Source organism: Mercenaria mercenaria, chromosome 3 (assembly GCF_021730395.1).
Source record: "Mercenaria mercenaria strain notata chromosome 3, MADL_Memer_1, whole genome shotgun sequence".
Taxonomy (NCBI): domain Eukaryota; kingdom Metazoa; phylum Mollusca; class Bivalvia; order Venerida; family Veneridae; genus Mercenaria; species Mercenaria mercenaria.
The window spans coordinates 52,845,703-52,868,316 of NC_069363.1; the positions used below are offsets into that span (position 1 = coordinate 52,845,703).

Here is a 22,614-nt window from a genome sequence, read left to right on the forward strand (position 1 = left end):
GAAAAATTGTTTCAAATTCGAAGTCTCGCAAAAGTCACAGGAAGCACTTTGTTCAAAGCACTTGGACTCGATGGACTACAGAAACAAAAAGAACAATTCGAAAAGGTAGTTTGCAATGTTCCAGAAAAAGAACCGTCACCAGAAGTCGAAGCTGCCATGAAACATGGAACTGAAAATGAACTGAATGCTGTAGCGACAATAATCGGTAAGATCATGTCTGTCATATGCCCGGAAGTCGTGTTCTGCGAAGAAGGATGTGTCGAAGTTAAAGGTCCAGATAACAAGACATTCATGGTTGTGTCACCAGATGGAAGTCTCCGCACTGACACTCATCTACATTCAAATAAAATGGCAGTTGAAATTAAATGTCCCGTTTATAAGGTTCATACTGAATTTCCAGCGAGATACATGTTACAGTGTTTGTCTGAGATAGAGGTTCTAGATGTAGACAGTCTTTTTACATGTCAGCTGGACTAAAGATGAAAGTACAGCCTTCCGGATAGAAAGAGATTCAGCTCTATTTCAAAAGGCAATGCGGCTGGCATTACAGATATATGGTGCGGAAAATCACAAGAAACCGACAAAAATGTACGAAGAAGCAAAGGTGATAAAAGATGAAATAGTGACAAAAAGCAAACGTGTAGAAATGATTGGACAATTTCCTTCAGTGTCAGTTGGAACAGGTGTAAATGATTATGCAGTCGAAACTTTTAAGTTAGAGGATTTAACGAAAGTGCTAGAAAGTATAAAAGAAGTTACATCTCAGCATTATAAATTGACGAGAGAAAAGGCTTCTGAAGCTATGGTCTTTTTGTCTTCGGATTTAGATCGGAGTTGGAAGAAAGAAGAAGTAGTATCAGCGCCAGTGGCGTGGTTTCCGAAAGGCTACAGCTTACAGACTGAAACACTTAGGGTAATTGCAGACAAGGTTCAACAGCTGGAAGTGCGTAGTATAGACTCTACACACCTTCTTACACGCGCAAGACGCAAGAGTAATTTAGAGTCAAGCACTGGGAAGAGTCGAGTGCGCTGTCTAACGGACAGCTCTTGGTGAAATTTTTATTTTGATTTTATATATTTACTCTTAGCATAAAGAACCGACAATAGGCTTACTTTGCATATTCATACAAATATCTTATGATTTTTCTAACATTTGCATGTTTCAGAAAATTTACATATCGTACATCCAAGTCTACAGCGTATAAATTAGTTGAAGACATAGACGAGTTTGTTCCAGAGGTACAGAAAGATTCCTGTGACGCATGTCAAAATCGAGGCTCAACAACTATAAAATCCATAATTCCGAGGTATGTTGTTTACATTTTTTATTGTAGAGAAGAACTGGTAATAAACGTTTTGATAATGTCAGTGTAAAGAATTTCTTTACAAGCCATTCTTTTTTACAAATATAGGATATTACATGAATGTTATTTCATAATAAATTTATTAAACGAGTTGAATAAAATAATAAAATGCGAGGCTCTGCTGAAGATTTTATAAATTTTATTTAACCTGTTTAATAAAATTAATGTGGGAAGTCACAAATGTAGTATTCTGTTGATGGATCTTCTTTAAGTATAAAGCTTCTAAGTCACTTGATGATAATGTAAGGTAAGGAGTTATCAATATGTATGGATCAATTCGTTAAAACTTCATCTCGGGGCATAATCAGTAACCTATACATTGCAATCAAGCCTGTGTTAAAGACCACCTTTGGGCAGAGACCACCCATCTGGCTCTAAAGACCATATGTTTTTCCCATTTTAACATTTAAATTATATCTAACCTGTGAATAAAGAACACCTCCAAATAAAGACCATATTTTAGCTCTCCCAAGGGTGGTCTTTACAAACAGTTTTGATTGTATTAGCCAAGTAATAATAACACTTACAAAATCAAGTGCAATATAGTCCCAGTCATTCGATATTGTTCTAATTTGGTCGGACAAAACCAAACGCTGGCATTACCCAAAATATACAGATTATACGCACAGGCAGGGTAACATTAAAATTCGGTTGCCCAAAGTGAGTGTATGTTAATATATTATAAATTACTTTCAATCATTTTACAGGAATCACTTTTTCGATTCAGAGGAGAGACGCAGAGTTGCTGGCAGAAAGAAAGAAGCAACTGTCTCCCTGGAACGAAACGCTATACAGAGAGACTCTCTTGGTGTACGTTGGGAGTCAGCACGCCGAAATGAAAGTAAAATGTTGCTTACAAAGAAGGTGGGAATTGACGATTAATTCAGATTACAGAAAACCACAATATGTTTAACTTTCGCTATTTCTTTAGTTATAATTCAGCAAAGGACAAGTGTATTCCAGGATAACAAACTTCTGAACGCTTTAGATCTTTTCCTCAAGTTAACGGTTTTTGTATGTGTTCAGTAAAAGAACATTATTGCTGTCTGTTGAGTAATCGTTTGCTTCAGTCTTGTAAATATTTACATATATTTAGTAGTAGCTACCAGAAGTGTTTCGAACCATTGAAAGAAATGAACAAACAGTCAATGAATAATTTGGACAGATCGAGCTGGATACATATTAAAATTGAAACTTCGAAACTTACTAAATATCAAAAATCACAGATATCAACAAAATAATTCTAATGAGCAAAACTTCTTACAGAACTGTTGATAATATGCAATTGCATTTTTAATTCAACGTCATAAAACGTAACGTTAGATATATCAAACATGAACTATTTTTGTATTGACTAAAAGTAAAACATGCTCTTAAATAATCTCCTTATTGACTACGAAATATACGTGTAGCTGTGCAGTGCACGAATTTTGCAAGATCATGCAAGTTGATATCAATAGAGACACAGACTTTTTAATACTCTCATCCAGCTCTTACGTCTTCATTTTTTTTCACTAAGACTAAAGTGTTGTTTTTATTCATAAAATTCCGTATTATACGGTTCACTTAAAACGTTCAAACAGCCAATTTAAAGTCTAGTCTAGTAAGAAGCTTTGATCAGAATATGATTTTATATCTAAAATATATTATTCATAATTATCAAAATAAAAATAGAATCACAGATAAAATCACATGTATAAATCACAGATTAAATCGCATTATTGTAGTAATTAGAACACAAACAAATGAACACAACCGATATAAAAATAACATACATATGTAAACTTCCATTTATCTAAGAATCTCATTTGGTATACAAAGAAGTCTTGAACGACTCAACAATATAGACGTATCTAGGAAACTATAGGCCTAGCTAAAAGTCTTCCCGATGCATTAAAGATGGACTTGTGACATATATGAAAGGTAATAACCTACTTTTTTGTCAGCAGTTCTAAATTTGAACGGTTACAATGATAAACAGCTTAATTCAAAACAAGATCTACATAAACGTACGGGTTGACATTTTTCATGAATTTTTCTATCTTTTAATTTTCTGTCGAAACATATCGACATTTTAACCAATAACTCCGAAAATCGGAACATTGAACGCCCGAAATTTAAGTTCATTAGTGGAGGCATACAAATTCAAAGAAAAGTGGAGGGGCATATATAATATGTCAGTGGGTGTGTGATAGCTCTTTTCTGCTGTGACGAGATACTAAGGTAAAAAAACTGAGGTGATTTTACGAACCGGGATGGGAGGTTTATGTAGTTTGGGGGAATGAGTAAGGTGAATTAATTCAGTCTGCACACTGTTTCATCCGTCTATCTGGAAGTTTGGGGTCAACTTCTTGAATAATTTTTAAGTTATGCTCTGCTCTGGACTTAAAATATTACGGACGAACGCATGTACGCACCCGCCATCATATAATACGTTTGTTTCTATATTTCAAATACAAAAAGTTTAAAAAGGTACGAATTTAGAAAATAATGATCACAACAGTCTTATTGCAAATACAAATTATCTATCAGATAATCAATAAACACAACTAAATAAAAAAAAACACACAAAAAAACGAACAAGAGAATCATAAATGCCCTACGTCTGACATTGAGTATTTGCTCTTGAGTATGTTTATATATTATGTCACACACCGTTTCATAGATACAAACATTTTGTATTCAGAAAACATGAAACAGGTCAGTCATGGAAGTCTCTTTATCATACACAACCGTACAACCTAAACTGATCAATACAAAAATATCACTTAAGGTAGCTCTGCACGTTTGATAAGTTGATAACCCAGAAAGGCATACAGTGTATCATTACGTAGACTTAAACATGGATTCAACAAGCGGAAGAAAAGTTCATTTCTTGAATGTGAAATCCGAGATCAAAAAATGAAAACAATTCTGTATTCCTATAGAAAAAAAAATTGAAAAAATCAAAAATGCTAAATAGATAAGAAAGTACATCACGGACATATACATTCTTTTTCATCATATTTAAGACAGTAGCATATATTAACGACTGAGGTTCCTATTACGATAACTTTCTGTCAGATTAAAACATTCTATCCAGCGAGAAAAAGAAATAACATGATCCTTCCGCTTTACATGTACCAAAATTTGAGATTTTTTTTTTTTGATTTTTTTTTTAAAATTCGAGGTTTACAAAAAATTTAAATTGTATTAAAATGAATCCGGACGTGCAAAACTACCTTAAGCACCATGCGGGAAAGAGATTCTAATCCTTCTTGTGAGATTTCATGTGCCGGCTTAGATTCCGTCGGTATCTGTAGACCCGTCCACATTCCTCACATCTATGGTTCTTCTTCCCGCTATGGCTGTCTAAATGTTCTTGAAGATCAGTTTTTCCGGCAACTGTTACACCACAAATATCACATTTCAAACCAATTTTCTTCTCGCGCTTCTTATGGCGGGTCAGGTCGGCATTTGTAGGAAATGCCTTGTGGCACTCCACACAAACAAATGTGCGTACTTCATCATGCTTTGTACATCTGAAATGAAATTTATATTATCGTTATTAACAGCGACACGTGCGAATGCCACTTAAAAGTGGAACTAGTTTTAATATTTTCAATGAAAATGTAAAATTCCCTTTCATTTTATGTTCAAAAGTTGAAATCCACGAATTCATGTCCCCACGAAACTACCGTTTTGACCAAAACCACGAAATTTCATGCCCAAGAAATTAAATTAATTTACAGTATATCTTTGAGACACAAGCCGTAGTTGAAATACATTATAGTAGAAACAACATCACATCTCGTTATGTGTGTTTATTTGCCCTGGAAAAGCGTCTTTATACAACATTTATTGATATAAACGACAGTGGTTTAAAGTTTGAGCAGTGAGTACAATGCCCAACACAAGAATATTGCGCCAAAGACACGGGACATAATACCCACATTGTCACATTTTACTGTCACTGGATTGACCACTCTCAATGCTGAGCGCACAAGTGATGAAGCTACTAGTAACATATATTTGTTTGGTATGACTCATCCAGGGTGCTCTACCTCTTGGCTACTTCTGATTTATTTCCTAAAAATCTTCATTTTTCAGTAAGATAAAACCGTAGTTCGGTAAACAACAAAGCGTGGCGGACGGAAGGACGGACCGACCCTGTACATGCAGATGGGGTGATACAAATCTAATATATACTGATAAATAAGAGCATAATATTTCAATCAAGTACCCCAGTCACACATACGGCGCGGAAAGCTACATCTAGCCACAGATTGAAACGTAGTTATCCGTACCTGAGACGTACCTTAAAGTAGTAATTTGTATCAATCCGTACCAGTCTGTACGGCTCAGGTACGGATAATACGTTTCTATCCGTAGCTAGACGTACCTATCCGCGCCGTATGTGTGACTGGGATATAATAACCGATGTTTTACCGGGATTTTCTGACGTGAAAGGGAAAAGCGTACACAATGAAATAGGACACATTTGAAAATAATATGAATGTCCAACTTTTACAAAAAAAAACAAATATTGCTGTACATACATTAAATGCAGTCAATAGTGCGTGACATGTTCATTACACTCACACATTCCAATAAAATCAATTAGTACAGTTTGATACATATTTCTATGGAACTAATTCAATGCCATACTGACATATTTTATTTAGAAATGACAGCTCTGTTTGATAGCAATCAACACTTACTGAGAGATAAGAAGTAGAACTGACCTGTGACGTGTTAAGTTAGACTTGCTGTGAAACACTTTCTCACAGCACTGGTAACGGCCAAGTCCAGTGTGAACTGCTTCATGCTGTCGAAGCGCTGATTTGTTTGACAATACCTTTCCGCAGAATCTGCAGACTTGAGCAGAATTCTGGTCCATTTCTTTTCCTGAAAAATATGAATCTACAATAATTACAAAGTAAGTGGGAAATAAGAGTTTTATTTGTTCATTTTTTGCTGCATTAATCTGTCGCATATTTTTGCAATAACCTATAGAACGACAGCCAAGTTGCATTAAACAACACAAGCAATGTTAAAACATTTCTGCTTATAAAGATTGCCTAGAAACCATAAAGAAAGAAAAGAAAAGCATAAATATCAAAGTGCTACCATGGGCAGGCTTACACAGAGAGTGTAGATATTGACTCAGTGCACAATTTATCAGACTTTTGTTCCACAAAATGTGAATAAATGGTCAATAAGGTGAAACAAAGAAGGAAAAAGATTTCTCTTTCTAAATGCGAGTCAGCTCTGTAGTATTTTACCCGTTCTCCACTATAGTTCAGGTGAAATTTTACTTTACTATATCAGTAGTAGGTCTATATCGCTGGGACTAAAAAAATGTAACTCATTTGGTGGCTTTCGCACTTCGATAGGAGAATTTGCTTGTAAATTATTTCCAACACAAATAAAAATGTGGATGTTCTCCAACAAAGTCGCAAGTGTGGATGTTCTCATTTTAATAATGTTTCTTGTTTTGAATGAAATATCGTCCGATATCCTTGAAAACAGCAAAATAAAACAATGGTTGAGTATTATGTTAGTCGCTGATATTTATTGAGCGTCAAATATGTCTTCATTTCGCAAAAATACGGTCAAAACTCACTTTCTTAGACAAAAGTGTTGAAAAGCTCATGCCCTCTCAGCCAACTGTTCGCGATTTGGGGAAAAAACCAAGCTATACGTACAGCATGGAACACTACCGCTAAATAGTATGCTCCGGGCCGGGTACGGTGCTCTTTATCTGGAGTCGAAAGCTGCAGTAATAAAAAAGTTACAAGACCTTTCTTACCTGAATCGACGTAAATTCTGGTGTGGACAGCTCATTTGCGTTGGGTTTTGATGACGTTGCATTTTTGGTTTCCCCACCGTGATCCTTGCTATGTGCATGCTTTCCCTGTTTTAAATTTGTAGTAGTGGTCATCACATGAAAAAATTAGTTGCTGAAAAGCCTGAAGGTGACTTTGAAGGGATCATGAAAAGCAGCAGAGAAAGCTTTTTAAGTGAACTCATACAGGCAGTTACTCATCGTTTTGAAGGAGATCTTCATTTGTTCAGGGAGAGCTCTTTCATGAATTTCAATAATTTGCCACCACAATTAACTGAAGAAATAGGTATTATTGACAGTTAGATCAGTAACAGATTAATTATAAAACAGCAATATATGTCAAACTATATGTAAATAATTAATTATAATATTTTATCAATTTATCAAGAATGAACATTTTCATTAAAATATAAAGTTGGTGTAGACCATTTTAGTATTAAGTCTTACAGTTGTATTTGTTCAGTACTATACTTTTTACCTAGGGATTAATTCATTCATTTTCATTTCAAAAGCATGTTTTTGATTGAACTCTGCTACTTCAGTTGATTTTGGAGACAGTGCTATTGCTGACAGTGTTAAAGTCAGTGAACCTGCATTGAAGAGAGCAGTTCCAGACATAGATGTTGAAGCCATAGAACCCGAGTGGTCAAGACTGAAAACAGAGGTGTATAACAGGTACTTAGATATGCTCCAAGCTTTTATTTCAACTTTAAAACGATATCACTTGACTTCTGCCATTTGTAAAAATTGATCTTTAAAATTTCAATTCTTCATGAAAACAGTACAGAGTACGTAATTCTTTAACTTATTTTCCAGTAAGAAAAAAATCCAGTCTTTGACTTGGTCTCAACTGTATGATACAATGAGCTCGAAGTATTCAAATCTGCTTACATTGGTCACATTTGCTGTGCCTGCCATCCAGCTCTGCTGATGCAGAAAGAGGATTTTCAAGGTAAATATATAAGTTAACAGACATGTAATTGATATTAAATTTTGATAGAAGCTAAATAAAATGTGTGTTCATTCAATCATACATTCTATCTATAAAAAATGGACCTTGCAGCAATTTGCTAAATTTCAGGATGAAGATGGTAAAAAATGATTGGAGATCACGCCTTGGGGACCGCCGATTAAGTGAACTGATGATTATAAATGCAGTTTCCCAAAGTGTATCAGAGTATAACCCAGAGCAGGCAATACGTCACTGGAACTCTAATGGTACGAAGAAACGGCGCCCATTCTTTAATGATGAGAAAAAGGTTAAGCTCTGATTTATACAATTTTTTATTACATGCTTATATTTAAATATCCATACAATCACATCAAATATCTGTTTTGTAAAAGGATTTGATTTCTAAGAATGCCTTAACATTTCATCTACACAGCAGGATGTAAAGTCATACAGTCATATAGCAATGCAGGGTTATGTCTTATTTACTTTTTAAAGTGTTTAACATATTAAAGTTTAACATTTTAGCCTGTCAGTGTAGATGAACCTCTTCATGCTGATGTGACCAACACTGAAGATGACCTTCCTGTTCCAGACGATGACATATTCATCATGGCTGAGAACATGGAGGCCAGTGCAAACAGTGATCATGATGATGATGATGAAAGTTCAGATGATTCAGATCCTGAATTATATAAAGACATTTTACAAATGCAAAATAAGGCATACAAGATGATGTTAGATTTGATGTAAAACAACAACTCAATAAATGATATTAAAAACCTGTTGCGATTGTTGTTATATATCATATTATGAGGGATCCCAAAGCCTGAGGAGGACCCCAAATTTAAAAAGTAGAGATTCCTTTGGGAAACTTGTTCAAATAAGTTAGTGTCTAACCCTGTGGATGTCACTAATTTACGGGTGAAGTATAAGCGGGAGTCCAGGGCCAGGGCTCAGGCTGCATTGGTGAGCCAGGCCCAACCACGTCAGCCGCACATGTCCAGGCGCAGCCAGGTGCCAGCAACTATCAGACCGTTGGGGACGTACAATTAGCATCAGCCATTGCCGTACAACAGAACCAGCGGTGTCCCGATGGCTTCCTTCATAACTGGTAGCGCCAGTACCAGCAGCAGGCAGATACTCAACAGACAGACCAGCCGCAGCGCTCAAGCAGCGCTCCTATGGAATTCTTTTCTCTTTAAATGCATTGTTAATAAATGTGTCATCTTGCTATGAGTTTAAGTCATGACTGATGGTTTATGACGGGGTGTGAGTTGGTTTTACGCCTGGCACTAATTTCACGAAAATACTTAAGTATTTTACTCAACTGAGTCTGTTATTTTCAAATGTATATATGAATGCATAATTCAACATTTTTTTTTAATTTCACATTTAACAGAACATAAACTTAAAATTTATATATTTTAAGCACAAAGAATCTGATTTTAATGAAAATGTGCTTTAAAATTCAGAAATAAACTTGAACAAATACTTAAGTCTCCTATATCGTGCTTAAATTAAAATACCATATTTTTGTGTCTGAAAATAAAACTGATGACAATTGTTTCTGTCCATAACATAATTTTGCTAGATATTGATATGAAGCAATAGAATTTAATACGAATCCACAATAAATTAAGTCATGGCATGATTTGAAAATAACAGACTCAGGTGACTATATACTTAAGTATTTTCGTGAAATCGAGGCTAGGCCTGCAGTCTCGTTGTACTCGCAGTATGATCAGGTTCCAAACTTATTATATTTCACCGACTGACGGCTTAGGTTCGAGCCCCGCTGGTGACGACTAAGCTTTCAATGAGGGACAGTTGGCAGTTTCTATAAAAGTCCAGTACTGGTTTATCCCATGAACGATGAGTAGGTAAACTGCTCACCTGTATACAACTGAAAAATGATTGAAAAAGGTGGTTTAACCGCTATAACAAAACAAATTACAATGTAAGCAAATAAAAAAGATAAGTGATTGAACACAATAATATTAAGCAGAATTTATTGTTGTAATTCATTATGACACTTAACAGGACTGTTTCCCTTATGCCGATCAGCCTAGATATGACTGAGACTGGTTCTGCCATGAAACTGAGCCAACTGGTGACGTCAGGTAGTGCTTGAGGTACAGCCTCTGCAGCTTTGCTTCCCTGCTGTCGTGGTTTCCACTCTGCAGTTGAGAAAGATCCGACATATTTGCATTGGCTCGCCATGCACCATCAGTGACGTTGTGCTGAGCATCCTCCTGGTCCAGAAGATGCTGGTCTGCAGCAGGGTTTCTCACCCTCAAGTAGTTGTGCAGTGCAACACACGATCTCACTATAAGGGTTGCCCTATCCACTTGAACCTTGAGTGTAGAGAGGAGACAACGAAAGCGGTTTGCAAGTATGCCAAAAGCATTCTCCACCACACGACGTGCTCTGGACAGCCGATAGTTAAAGACCTGCTGGCCATAGTCTAAACCGCGTCGAGGAAAAGGTTTCATCAACTAGGTTCTCATAGCGAAAGCATCATCCCCTATGATGTAGTAGGGAGTGTCAACATCATCCCCTGGTAGCGGGTCTGCATCTGGAACGCCAAGGACACCATCTTCCAAGTGTTTGGCGAAGGTCACAATGGTTCCAGATCTGGCTAGAGCCCACGTCTCCAATTTGTGTCCATAGGAAGCGGTACTTGGCATCCACCAAGGCCATGAGTACAATGGAGTCAAAACCCTTATAGTTATGGTAGATAGAACCTGAGTGGGGCGGCTTCTTGATTCGAATGTGCTTCCCATCAAGAGCACCAAGGGTGTGTGGGAACTGCCACTTCTGCTGAAAGGTCTGAGCCACCTGCTGCCATTCTTCACGTTCTGTGGGAAGCTTGACAAACAATGGTTCAATGACATCAATCAGAGCCTGACACACATCAACAATGAGGCCTGACATGGTGTTATGAGCTACTCTGAATCCGAACCGGAGGTCTCGGTAGGCGTTTCCGGTGGCAAGATACCTGAGGGTGAACGCCAGCTTTAAAGCAGGAGAGATGGGGTACCTTAAGGCGGTGGTCTGCTTGGTGATTCTTCCCTCAATCCTGGCCAGGATATCATAGGATGTGGCCACATCTACACGCAGAAATTGCTGGAAGGCCTGGGGTCCTCCACTTGAAGTTCTGCCATCAGAGCCTCATACTGACCGTGAATGGGTCTACGTAGCAGCCAGTCTCTGGTCCACCATCTCCTTTGTCTTCTATTTTCCCTTTTTTCCTGTTCCTCTAGGTCCTCTAAATCCACAAGATTTCTTGCCAGACCCACAAGTTCTGTATTTATCTGACACAAGAACTTCGCTACCGTGACTTTGTCACCCATTATTTACGTCTATCGTTAAAACTTAAATCTAAAATCACAATGAACGTAAATCCCAAAGAACTACATTGACCACGTGCCCACGAACTCCTAAAAATATAAGATATTATTTGACCCTAGTTTATTCGTACTATGAACCTACTTCAAACGTAGTGTAGCCGTAGTGGAGCCCTAGTTGATCGTAGTTGAACCGTACTGTCGATGTGATTTTCTTGTACTACGATCAAAAACGATACACACTACTGTTAAGTACGATCAAGTACGTTCAAACTACGGTCACAGTAGGGTCAAAACATCGTAGTTAATCGTAGTCAGATTTTGAACATGTCGAAAAATTATTTGCTTACTACGGACAAATCGTAAGTTCGAACTACGATCATTGCTACGTTTGACTACGATTATCTACGTGTAACTACGCTTAGTACAATCAACTACGTTGATTCCTTACTACGATTAACTACGTGAAGTGTGACCACGCCTTTAGTCTAACTAATCTGACGCGATCCTAGGAAACAGTTAAGAGTTATTTTCTCCACTCGAAAGAAATTGTCATCGCTAGATTTGGCTTTAAATGCTGATTTTGTTGCGAATATGAGATAAATTCAAATAAAACTTACATGTATCGAAAGGAAGTCCAAATAATTGTACTCAATCGTTTAATATCGTTTATTTTTTGACTAATCGATATCCCCTTTACGTAGACAACGTAAAATATAAAATCGGTCTTCCCGAGGTCTCATTATTTAGACTAATCAAAAGGGATTCAATTCCTCATTAATTTATGTAAAAGTTATCATAATTCCCTTTAACACGATTAACGTTACACATAATATGCAAGCTAACTTGAAATGACTGTGTACTGTTATTTATCCTAAATTATTTTGGTCCTTTTAGAGTGACTGTCACAAATATAAAACAAACTAAATATCGAATTATTTTGACTTATAAATGTGATTCTATAACTGGTTGTTTCCATGAACGAAGACGAGGCTTATCAACTGCCAGTATGTAAATAACTGAAATAGTGTTTTAACGACTTCAAATAAATAGATCTAGTAGATAAATTCACATAGGGCCTATACGTAAACCCCACCAAAAATTTTAAAAAAACTAGATCTATAATGGAGTGAGATTTGCGATAGTTAAGCTACGCAAGACTCTGCAAAAGTTTGAATATCAAAGAAATCAGTTTTTATGGATATGACAATTAGATCTACAAGTGTTACGTAGCTTGAAGGTTCAATGATACCTTTCTACTAAAAAACAAAGACAAATATCAAACAGGGAATGCCACGTACCAAAATCCCAGCCTCCCCAAAACGAAACCTACAGCACGCAGACGTGCACACCACAAACACACAAACCTTGTATACCTTGCGTGGTTGGAAATTTCGTCGATAACAATTGTCATAACAAACAAAAAACGCTGTTTTCATTTGAACGTAGTTGAAATATTCTATTCTACTTTTAAAACATATCCAATGATTATCACCTTATTGCACTTTACAATGTATGCAAGTACGGCGATACTTCAAAGATAGAGTCAGAGCGCGCGCTTTGTGTGACGTCAAGATAAAGAAAAAAAGTTTCACGACAAGGTGAATGAATAATTTATTGTGGATGAGGCGGGGTTAACCTGTCAAAAGTATTCCAAAAATAGCTTCAGCTTCACAGTTGTGACGTAAATATGCAACTCCAGGGTGCATGTACCACGTGACTTTTTCGCTAATCTGGGGTGCCAAAAACATGGCGGATACCTCGGTAAAAGTGACATTTTCTTAAATATCTTTTCGGCAGCCTGTTCAAATAAAAGGAAACATAGATGAGTGCCGTCTCATATGAAAATCTGACACTCGGCTACAAGTTTTTTGTTTCTAAGTCCATTCGTTTTCTCTAAAAGTGCAGCCGCGCAACTGAAGTGAACAAATTTGATGATGTTAAGAAGGGGGACATTTTCGCAAATTCAATTGATAAATCCTTTAAAAGGCCGTAAAAGACTTTTTTGCGACACGGATATTTGTACGAGTATTGTCTTGACATATACAATTTAAGAAATTACAAATTACGAGCCTTCAATAGCTTCGTAGGCCGGATTTATCAAATTGCTAAGCAGGGGTCCGTTTTTCTTGATACTAAGACGGGGGCGTGATTCAATGATTTGGTAATGGAAGTCTTTTGTATTTCATTAACCCGCTTCATTTAAAAGTTTTTCCATGTTTATACTGCTTACTATAAGAAAAATCCGGTTGTATGTATGTTAAAATTCAAATGGTCATGACAAATAAAAGCTTCTTACCGACTGTGAACTGTGAAATTTTACCTAAGGTGAAATACTTAATTTGACTGATTTAATGAAAAATCACCAACTTTCACTCTATGGTGTCGGCCCGGTACAATTTCTCCTTTGCTGTATAGTAAAACAAGCACTTTTGGACATGGATTCTGCGGCGAATTTCACAACAAATTTACAGCATTGAGAGTTCTGTATTTCTGAAGATGAATAATGTCAATAAATCATAAAGAAACACTGTCATCAACAACGAACGTCTTTGCTACATATCAAAGTATTCAGTCACTCTTTATGATTTCCAACCCACATCTGTCATGGCCGCCAGTCTGGAATAGTTTTTAATCCTTCCGCACAGAAATGTTGTCCTGGAAAATACACGGACAAAACAACTGTTAAAGACATAGGAAATGACACAAAATGTTTAACAAGTCAAAGCAGAGATGGCTTCAAATCGGAAACTTCAAATTTCAAAGAATTAACTGCTTCCTAGGATACAACGACCTGGAAGTACTTCAATACCTGGGTGACACCCTATCTTAATAGTTTTATTACGTTTCCAGGTAGGCTTTGGAAAAATAGTAAGTCTGTTTTTTATCGCATTGGTTTTGTCTTCATTGTTTAAGTTAGTTTGCTTCTGTTGGTTTAACTTTCGATAACCTGACATAACCAACTTCAAACAAAAATGGAAGCAATAAGTTTTTGTATCACAGCGATTAAAGATATATTGAAATAAAGGGCAAAAAATAAAGATTACTTCACGAGGTTATAAATTTTTTTTAAATAACGATAAAAATACGTTTCTAATGTTTGAAATTATTTTTCTAAACAAATCTATAGTAAAACTGTTAATTGATAAAGGTTATCGGGACCGCGATCCGTGTATATTCAAGGGAGACTACTTTTGCCGAAACTACTGGTCAATGTATTGGAATGTTGGCCATGCTAGCTGAAACAGGTCTCTAAAGTTCTTACTTTTGCTTTGCTTCTTAAGGCAACCACTGAAATGGTTGAGAATCTGCACAGCAATGTTAATCTCATTTTTTTCTCTTTAGATCATAACTGTGCTGTTTTTATCGCTTTTGTTGGAATACATATCTGAACTTCAGTTTGAAATAAATTATCATACTTTCGAATGTTATTTAGATACATGTATTGAATTATCAGTCTTATGTGCCAGTAATTTCTTCACATGTGTTGTGAAATCATAGTAAATGTTCGAAGGTTAAAGTTTAAAGAACTTTTTTTTTAAGCCATTGAATTACAACAAAAGAAAACATAATTCAGAGCCAATATTTATCATAAAACATAAAATGGTTTGATAGACGCAGTGATCATTTTGATACTTGATCATACTATAAAGAGGTCGACCGCCTCAATTGTCGAGTTGTAAGATCTCTTTCACAGACGACCATGATTCGAAGCCCGAAACCGACTATGTCTCTTATGAAAGAAAGTGGACATTTCTTTTAAGAAGATCTGAATATGGTGCCGGTTCTTCCCAGGAACAATGGTTCGATAAACTGATCACAATACAACTGGCGTTAAATTTCATAAAATGGAAAGTAAATAAAGACAAATAAGTTGTGAGTAAGGTAAAATTATTTATGAATGCATGCAAAAACGTTAACACTGTCAAGTTTCTCACTACGTTGTTGCAAAAAATAATGACACAGAAAAAGAATTAAAGCCTTCATGTCGATCTGCAAAAAAAGATGAGTATAGGCTAATCGTCGTATTCGATACAACAAAATGGGAAGTTGGACCCCAAAGCATACTGTATGGGAATGATTAAGGGTCATTGAAACACAGGACCAAAATATCCACCATTTACGGTCTCCTGCAAACCATGGCATATCAGCTGTGAAAGATGTAAAGTAATCCACATTATAGTCAAAACAATTTCTAGAAGTAAAAAGGAGATGGACAAAATGAGCAATGCTAATGTAAAGTCGTAATATACTAGTAATAATATTATAATATACATTGTACTAGTAATAATATTATTAGTCTCACCGGGAAAGACCGATTGCCGCAGTTATAAGATCCGTGATTTCTGTCGCCTCTTTCTGGAAATAGAGCCACGTAGACGGCTTTTTTTCTGGACTTATATGTCTTTCGACATTCCTGGCACACAAATGTCTGAAATGTAAATTTATGCACTTTACTACTACATTGATAATAATATTTCATATTTTTTAAACCAAAAAGGACATTCCGAACAAAATGTCGTAAAATAAGAGATTTGGAAATAACATATACATTTTATGACCAACGAAACCAGTACAATTTCCGATTTCTTTTGACAACTGTTACTGACGCTCATGTCAGATGCGCAAATGTATTTCATTCAGCCGAAAAAAAAAAGAATTCAAAGTTAACGCGACTGAAATAGAATTAAATATGAACAAACTTAACAGTATTTGTTACAAAGGTTACACATGCCATTTTAGTCGACCTAGAAATATAGTACATAAATGGAAAGTTGGTGCATTTTCAATAAAATCCGTCAAATTAAGTACTAAGTAGTTCACCTTAGGTAAAATTTCACATTTTACTCTCGACGAAAAGCTTTCAAATGTCATAACCATTTGAATTTTACTACACATATAACGAAATTTTTCTTACAGTAAGCAGTATAAACATGGGGAAAACTTAAATGAAGTAGATAGACTTTTAATAACAAATCTTTAAATCGAGCCCCCGTCTTAGCATTAAGAAAAACGGACCCCCGCTTAGCAATTTGATAAATCCGGCCTACGAAGCTATTGTAGGCTTTTAATTTGTAATTTCTTAAAGTGTATATGTCAAGACAATACTCGTACAAATATCCGTGTCGCAAAATAGTCTTTTACGGTCTCTTAAAGGGTTTATTTATTGAATTTGCGAAAATGTCCCCCGTCTTAACATCATCAAATTTGTTCACTTCAGTTGCGCGGTTGCACTTTTAGAGAAAACGAACGGACTTTAAGACAGAAAACTTGTAGCCGAGTGTTGGATTTTCATATGAGACGGCACTCATCTATGTTTCCTTTTATTTGAGCAGGTTGCTGAAAAGATATTTAAGAAAATGTTACCTTTATCGAGCAGTCCGCCATGTTTTTGGCACCCCAGATTAGCGAAAAAGTCACGTGGTACATGCACCCTGAACTCTATCGAATCGAAAAGCGTTGAAGGGGCAATTTGATCTGCAAACAGTAGTATCCCTGTGTAAAAGAAATAATCGACCTTAATGTATCGATTCGCCGTGAAATCCCAACTTACTCAAAATGCCATTTTGATGCGGACCTTGTAGTAAGAGTTGTAAAAAAGGTAGTGAGTGAGTTGGGTTTTACGGCGAATCGACACAAAATGGTCATATATCGCCGAGAAAAAAAAGTAAAGGTAAACTAATTTAAAACACTGAACACAGAACAGCACATCAGCTGATTAAAATTGATCAGAATTTTCTTCTTTGCGGAAATTTGACTCCCAAGTAAGTGCATTGCAAATATTGACTAAAATTTAGCATGCTTTGAAGTATTTTCTTACAAATGTTATTACATGTCAATTTCTATGAATCTCTCGTATTTCCAAAGTTCATCTTATAGGTCTATTACTTGAAAAAGATTTAAATATACACGAGTTTTATGAGAATAAAATGACTTGTTTGTTGTGTTTGCAGTTTGATACACGGTAGGGTCATATTACATTCTTAATAATACAAATGTTTGAGTATAATGTAGCTTCTAGTGCTAGAAAAGCCGACAGCAGTAATTTAGAGAAGATCATAATCGTACTTTTATCCTCCCTTTTCAGACAGGAAGACTTCTGTTATGCACAAAATAGTAAATATTTGTATTTACAGCAAACATAAATGACTTCCTTAATAGGAAATTTTGATGAAATGGCGGCTAAACCTAAATGTAACGATCTCCTAGCACACCTAAAAAGCGAGTTTTCTCTTTTTTGGTGCTTAAAGATACAGTTTAAATGGTTGTGTTTCATTTCCATGATTAATCCAGAAAAGGCGAATTTGGCCAAGAAGGCAAGTGGCTGCATTTGCATATACTATGTAACCCGAGTTGTCGAACTGTTGACCACTGACTACAGCAAACACTTGTGTAGATTGTTCGCACATTTATACTAGTGGTAACAACTTTCTAGTGTATTGGCAGTGGTCGTCCCATTCCGTTGCTTGTGCTACATTTAACCAAACAAATGTCATGAAAAATAAGGTTAAGATAACTCAAACATAGTTGTCCGTTTCACATTCTAAATCAAAATTCATCGCGCAATTGTGCTTTATTGCTAAGTAAGATGACAGGGGCAGATTCAAGTTATTGCCAATTTAGGAAACCAGGCTATAGGTACTGACGGGTTGCTAAGCACCGTCAGAGTACGCCACATGCAATTTCTTACAATCATTGAAACGAGTACCCGGACTCAATAGATGAATGACCTAGATTTTGTTAAGAACGAACACAGCGTCATATCCTGTTAATAAAATCTGTAATACTATGTATTGCAAGACAAGATGTGATACAATTAAACCTAAGCCTCCACGCGCCAATGGCTTACTTCAAATAACTTTCCTTTCACCACTGTTGGTACGAAACCTTTTTAAGTGTTGTAGAAAATTCTGTCATGAGAGGAAACCTTCCAAGCGGTTTGCAGGAGGTCGGTGATTCTACCAAGGTGCAAGCACGTGCATGAAATAATTATTGGAGGGGCACCTGGGGTCTTACTCCACAATGAAAATCCGAAAAGTTGCTGATTGACGGACTCGGCAACATTAAGACGATAGTGCTAGGACTGGTCAGTATAATGTGACTGGGTGGGATATCATGGCATAAGCCTACGGCGTGATATTTAAGCGAGACAGCGCTATAAAGTTGGGCATTGCGCTCACTGCTACAAGATAGACACCGTCGTTTATGACTAAAAAATAAGGATTAATATCAAACAGGGAATGTCATGTTCCAAAAACGCAGCTTCCCCAAGCGTTCACCCAGTACGCGGACGCGCACACGACCAACACACACACGCACACTCACACAAACATACTTACACAAAGCAGACACACTAGGACAAAACGAACAAATACAGGAACACAGTGGGGCACCGCCTTGGAACGTCAGTGGCAAAACCACCATTGGGGAGCTTAAGCCGGTTTATGGTGCACACCCAACCTCACTGTTACCCCTAAACATGTTCCAAAAACACGGGACAGTGTAAACAAAGTAATCCCCGCCAGGTGAATGTCTTAACACCCGGAATGGAAACAAAAAGGCATGGCATGTAAAACACAAAAATGCGCCTGTATAATTATATAAAAAGCAAATCTTAACTAACAAGAGGGTCATGATGGCCCTATATCGCTCACCTGAGTACCATTGCTCTTAATGATAAGATTAAGTTTTGACATAGATCACACAGGCATACCCACCTCTGATAATTCATGTGGGGAAGTTGGCAGTTACTTGCGGAGAACAGGTTTGTACTGGTACAGAACCCAGGAACACTGGTTAGGTTAACTGCCCGCCGTTACATGACTGAAATACTGTTGAAAAACGGCGTTAAACCCAAAACAAACAAACAAACACACAGGCATACACATTAAATATCATCAGGATAAATATTTTCTTGTAACAGTCCCTTTTGACCTATGGGTCTATGGGTCACATACTAGTCAGGGCCAATCTCCATACCAAGTTTGAGTGTCCTAGGCTCAAATGCTGCATTTTTGTACTAGCATGACTAATCCTATTCCTTACCCTGGAAGATTTAAATAATATTTAAAACCAATCTCATTAGATGCTGCTGAGGTATATTCGTTTACATAAAATAAAGGGAGGTAATTTGTCATAAATTCAGTCAAAAGTTATCTTCCCTGATTGTCCGAGTCCATCTGATGGCATAAATGACATTTCAAATCAGTATCTTCATTGGTCACTGAGATACACCCATTTTAATTTGAAACAAAGGGAGGTAATTTGACATAAAATCAGTCCATAGTTATCTACCCTGAATATCTCAGTCCAACTAATGACAGTAAAGAAATTTCAAATGAGTCCTATAATTACTTACTGAGATTAATTTTTATTAAAATCAGGGGAGGTAATTATGCATTGGTATATGCATGTAGAAGATACAGAGTACAAGCCTTTACAACAATATATTAGAAAAGTAAGTAAAAGTAGAAATTTCTTGCCATGGAAGACATAAATAACGTTTCAAACCAATTTCATTAGAAGCTGCTACGTATATCCATTTACATAAAAAATAAAGGGAGGTAATTTGTCATAAATTCAGTCAATATGTATCTTCACTGATTGTCCAAGTCCATCTGATGGCATAAATGAAATTTCAGATCAGTATCTTCATTAGTTACGGAGATATTCCCATTTTAATTTGAAATAAAGGGAGGTAATTTGACATAAAATCAGTCCATAGTTGTCTATCCTGATTGGGTACTTACTGATATAAATCAATCAGGGGAGGTAATGAGATATAAAATAACTCTAGAACCTATGATTGGATCTGACAGATTCATAATTGAATCCAAGATTTATTGTTGTTGAAGATATTTTGCAAGCTTGTATCAAATCAAACCATTAATGAAGTCTCTGTATGGCTGCAAATGCCATAACTCTGAAACCCATGATGGGAATTGGCCAGTTTTCGAAAGGAACCGAGATATTATGCCAATACAAGTTGTGTGAAAGAAAATGTTGTCTCTGTCGTGTTCACAAGCAAGAAATAGCAAATTTTGGCCCTTTAAGGGGCCATAACTCTGAAACCCATGATGGGATCTGGCCAGTTTTCGAAAGGAACCGAGATGTTATGCCATTGCAAGTTTGATTAAATTTAATTGCAAAATGTTGTATCCACCGTGTTCACAAGCCAAAAATAGCAAATTTTGGTCCTTTAAGGGGCACTAACTCTTGAACCCATGATTGGATCTGGCTATTATGCCAATACAAGTTGTGTGCAAGTTTTATTAAAGTTGATTGCAAAATGTGGTCTCTATCATGTTCACAAGCCAAAATGGCAAATTTTGGCCCTTAAAGGGGCCATAACTCTCGAACCCATGATGGGATTTGGCCAGTTTTCGAAAGGAATAGAGATATTATGCCCATACAAGCTGATTGCAAGTTTGATTAAAATCAAACACAAAATGTGGTCTCTATCGTGTTCACAAGGAAATTGTGGACGGACGAAGGGCGATCACAAAAGCTCATCATGTCACTGACATGTGAGCTAAAAACGTTTGTACTCAGTGCCTTTGCAGAAGACAGAACATCAAGAAAATAAAATTATTTACGTTTTTCGCTGTTAGTAGTATGTGGCTGCTAGTCTATTTTGGGTTTTAAGCTAGTCTATGTTTTTCAAGGTTTGATAGTTTCGCGCTTCTTTGTTTCGATTGAGCGATTTTCTATAGCGTTATTTATTGGGGGATTTGGCCTTTGTCAATCACTCGAGCTAGGTATTTGGCAGTTACACACCGAAGTTGTTTTTGTTGCATACTAACCCTCCCACCCTCCCTCTTTCAGCATCAAGCAAGTCTACAGTCTCTTCAGTAATTATGAAGTTTGTTTCTTTTTCAGTTGCAAAGAACTGCTGCATACGTTTTGATATTGTGTCTTTTCTTATTTTTGACATTATAGTTAGTCTTTTTCAGATACTGATGTCAGACACATCGCATTGGTCATGTTCCTACTATTTATATCTCCTACAGAACAAATAACAATAAACTTGAATGGAATTTTACGTAATAAGTAGTTTGAGAAGCAGTTACTATTGGAACATTTGCCGCCCTCAGGATCTATATAATGACGCAGAACATTCATAACCTTTATGGATAATGTGAACAATTCTCATTCGGATACATGGAGTTATGTACGTTAAAATAACATTCAAGTGCTGATGTGTTAAAGACACTTCGCTACTTAATATCTAAGAAGTAGCTTTATGTACCGCTTGTATATAATATAATATATATTTTTTGCTGCCAATACATGTCGACTGAAATGCTGCCAAATACTAATGCCTGTTACCTAAAACCTGTTGTTGTTGTTGTTTTTGTAGTATAGGAACACGAAATTAGTAAATAATTGATTTACTCACAGTGAAATGTGAGTAAAGAAAACACACTTAAGGGTCCGACGAAACAGGCCGGAAGACAGATATCAAAACAGTTCTCCCTCTTCTGTCAGAAAAGTCAGAGGGAAGCGTAGTTTACAACTGTAAACGGCTTGAACACTAAACATACGGTATGTCACAAAACAGTTGAGTCGTAAAAACAAGGTAGAATATCCAACAGAGAAAGCCACGTTCTAAAATTGCAGCCTCCCCAAACGCGCACACGATCAACACACGCACACCACACACACACACACACAAAGCAAACACACATGGACAAAACAAACAAATAAAGAAATACAGTGGGGCACCGCCTTGGAACGGTCAGTGGCAAAACTACCACGGAGGAGCTTAAACCGGTTTATGGTGCACCTAACCTCACTCTTACCCGCACCATGTTCCAAAGTCACAGGAAAGTGTAAATAAAAGTTATCCCCGCCAGGTGAATCCCTAACATACGCAAAGGCAACAGAAGGCATGTAATGTAAAACACAAAAATGCTCTTGTATATATATAGAAATGCAATCCTTAAGAACCTAAAACGCATGTACTCAATGCCTTTGCAGAAATAAAATCTGGAAAGTAGATCCCTCGGAAGCACCGAGAACAAGGCAAATAGTGAAAATTTGCAGACTCGGTTTGATTGAATCTGTTCATGAGCAGTAATGGAAAATGCAACACTGCCCACGCCCCCTAGCACCGGCTTAAGC

The 22,614-nt window shown here is 36.6% G+C and overlaps 1 protein-coding gene across 1 annotated transcript; it reads right to left on the reverse strand.

The window, feature by feature from the left end:
* Positions 1 to 3,741: 3,741 nt before the first annotated feature.
* LOC123541016 (zinc finger protein 70-like) lies at positions 3,742 to 7,229 on the reverse strand. Its single transcript, XM_053539941.1, has 3 exons — positions 7,156 to 7,229; positions 6,089 to 6,251; positions 3,742 to 4,885 (listed from the first exon to the last, which is right to left on the reverse strand). The coding sequence occupies exons 2-3, from the start codon at positions 6,241 to 6,243 to the stop codon at positions 4,612 to 4,614; spliced, it is 429 nt and encodes a 142-aa protein (XP_053395916.1). The 5' UTR covers positions 6,244 to 6,251; positions 7,156 to 7,229; the 3' UTR covers positions 3,742 to 4,611.
* Positions 7,230 to 22,614: the final 15,385 nt, after the last annotated feature.

Bases quoted from the DNA above. Each gene is read 5' to 3' on its own strand.
- LOC123541016 (XM_053539941.1), bottom strand. From the start codon at position 6,243: ATGGACCAGAATTCTGCTCAAGTCTGCAGATTCTGCGGAAAGGTATTG. The intron at 4,886-6,088 runs GTCAGTTCTACT...ATTTCATTTCAG, and splicing joins TCTAACTTAACACGTCACAG to ATGTACAAAGCATGATGAAG.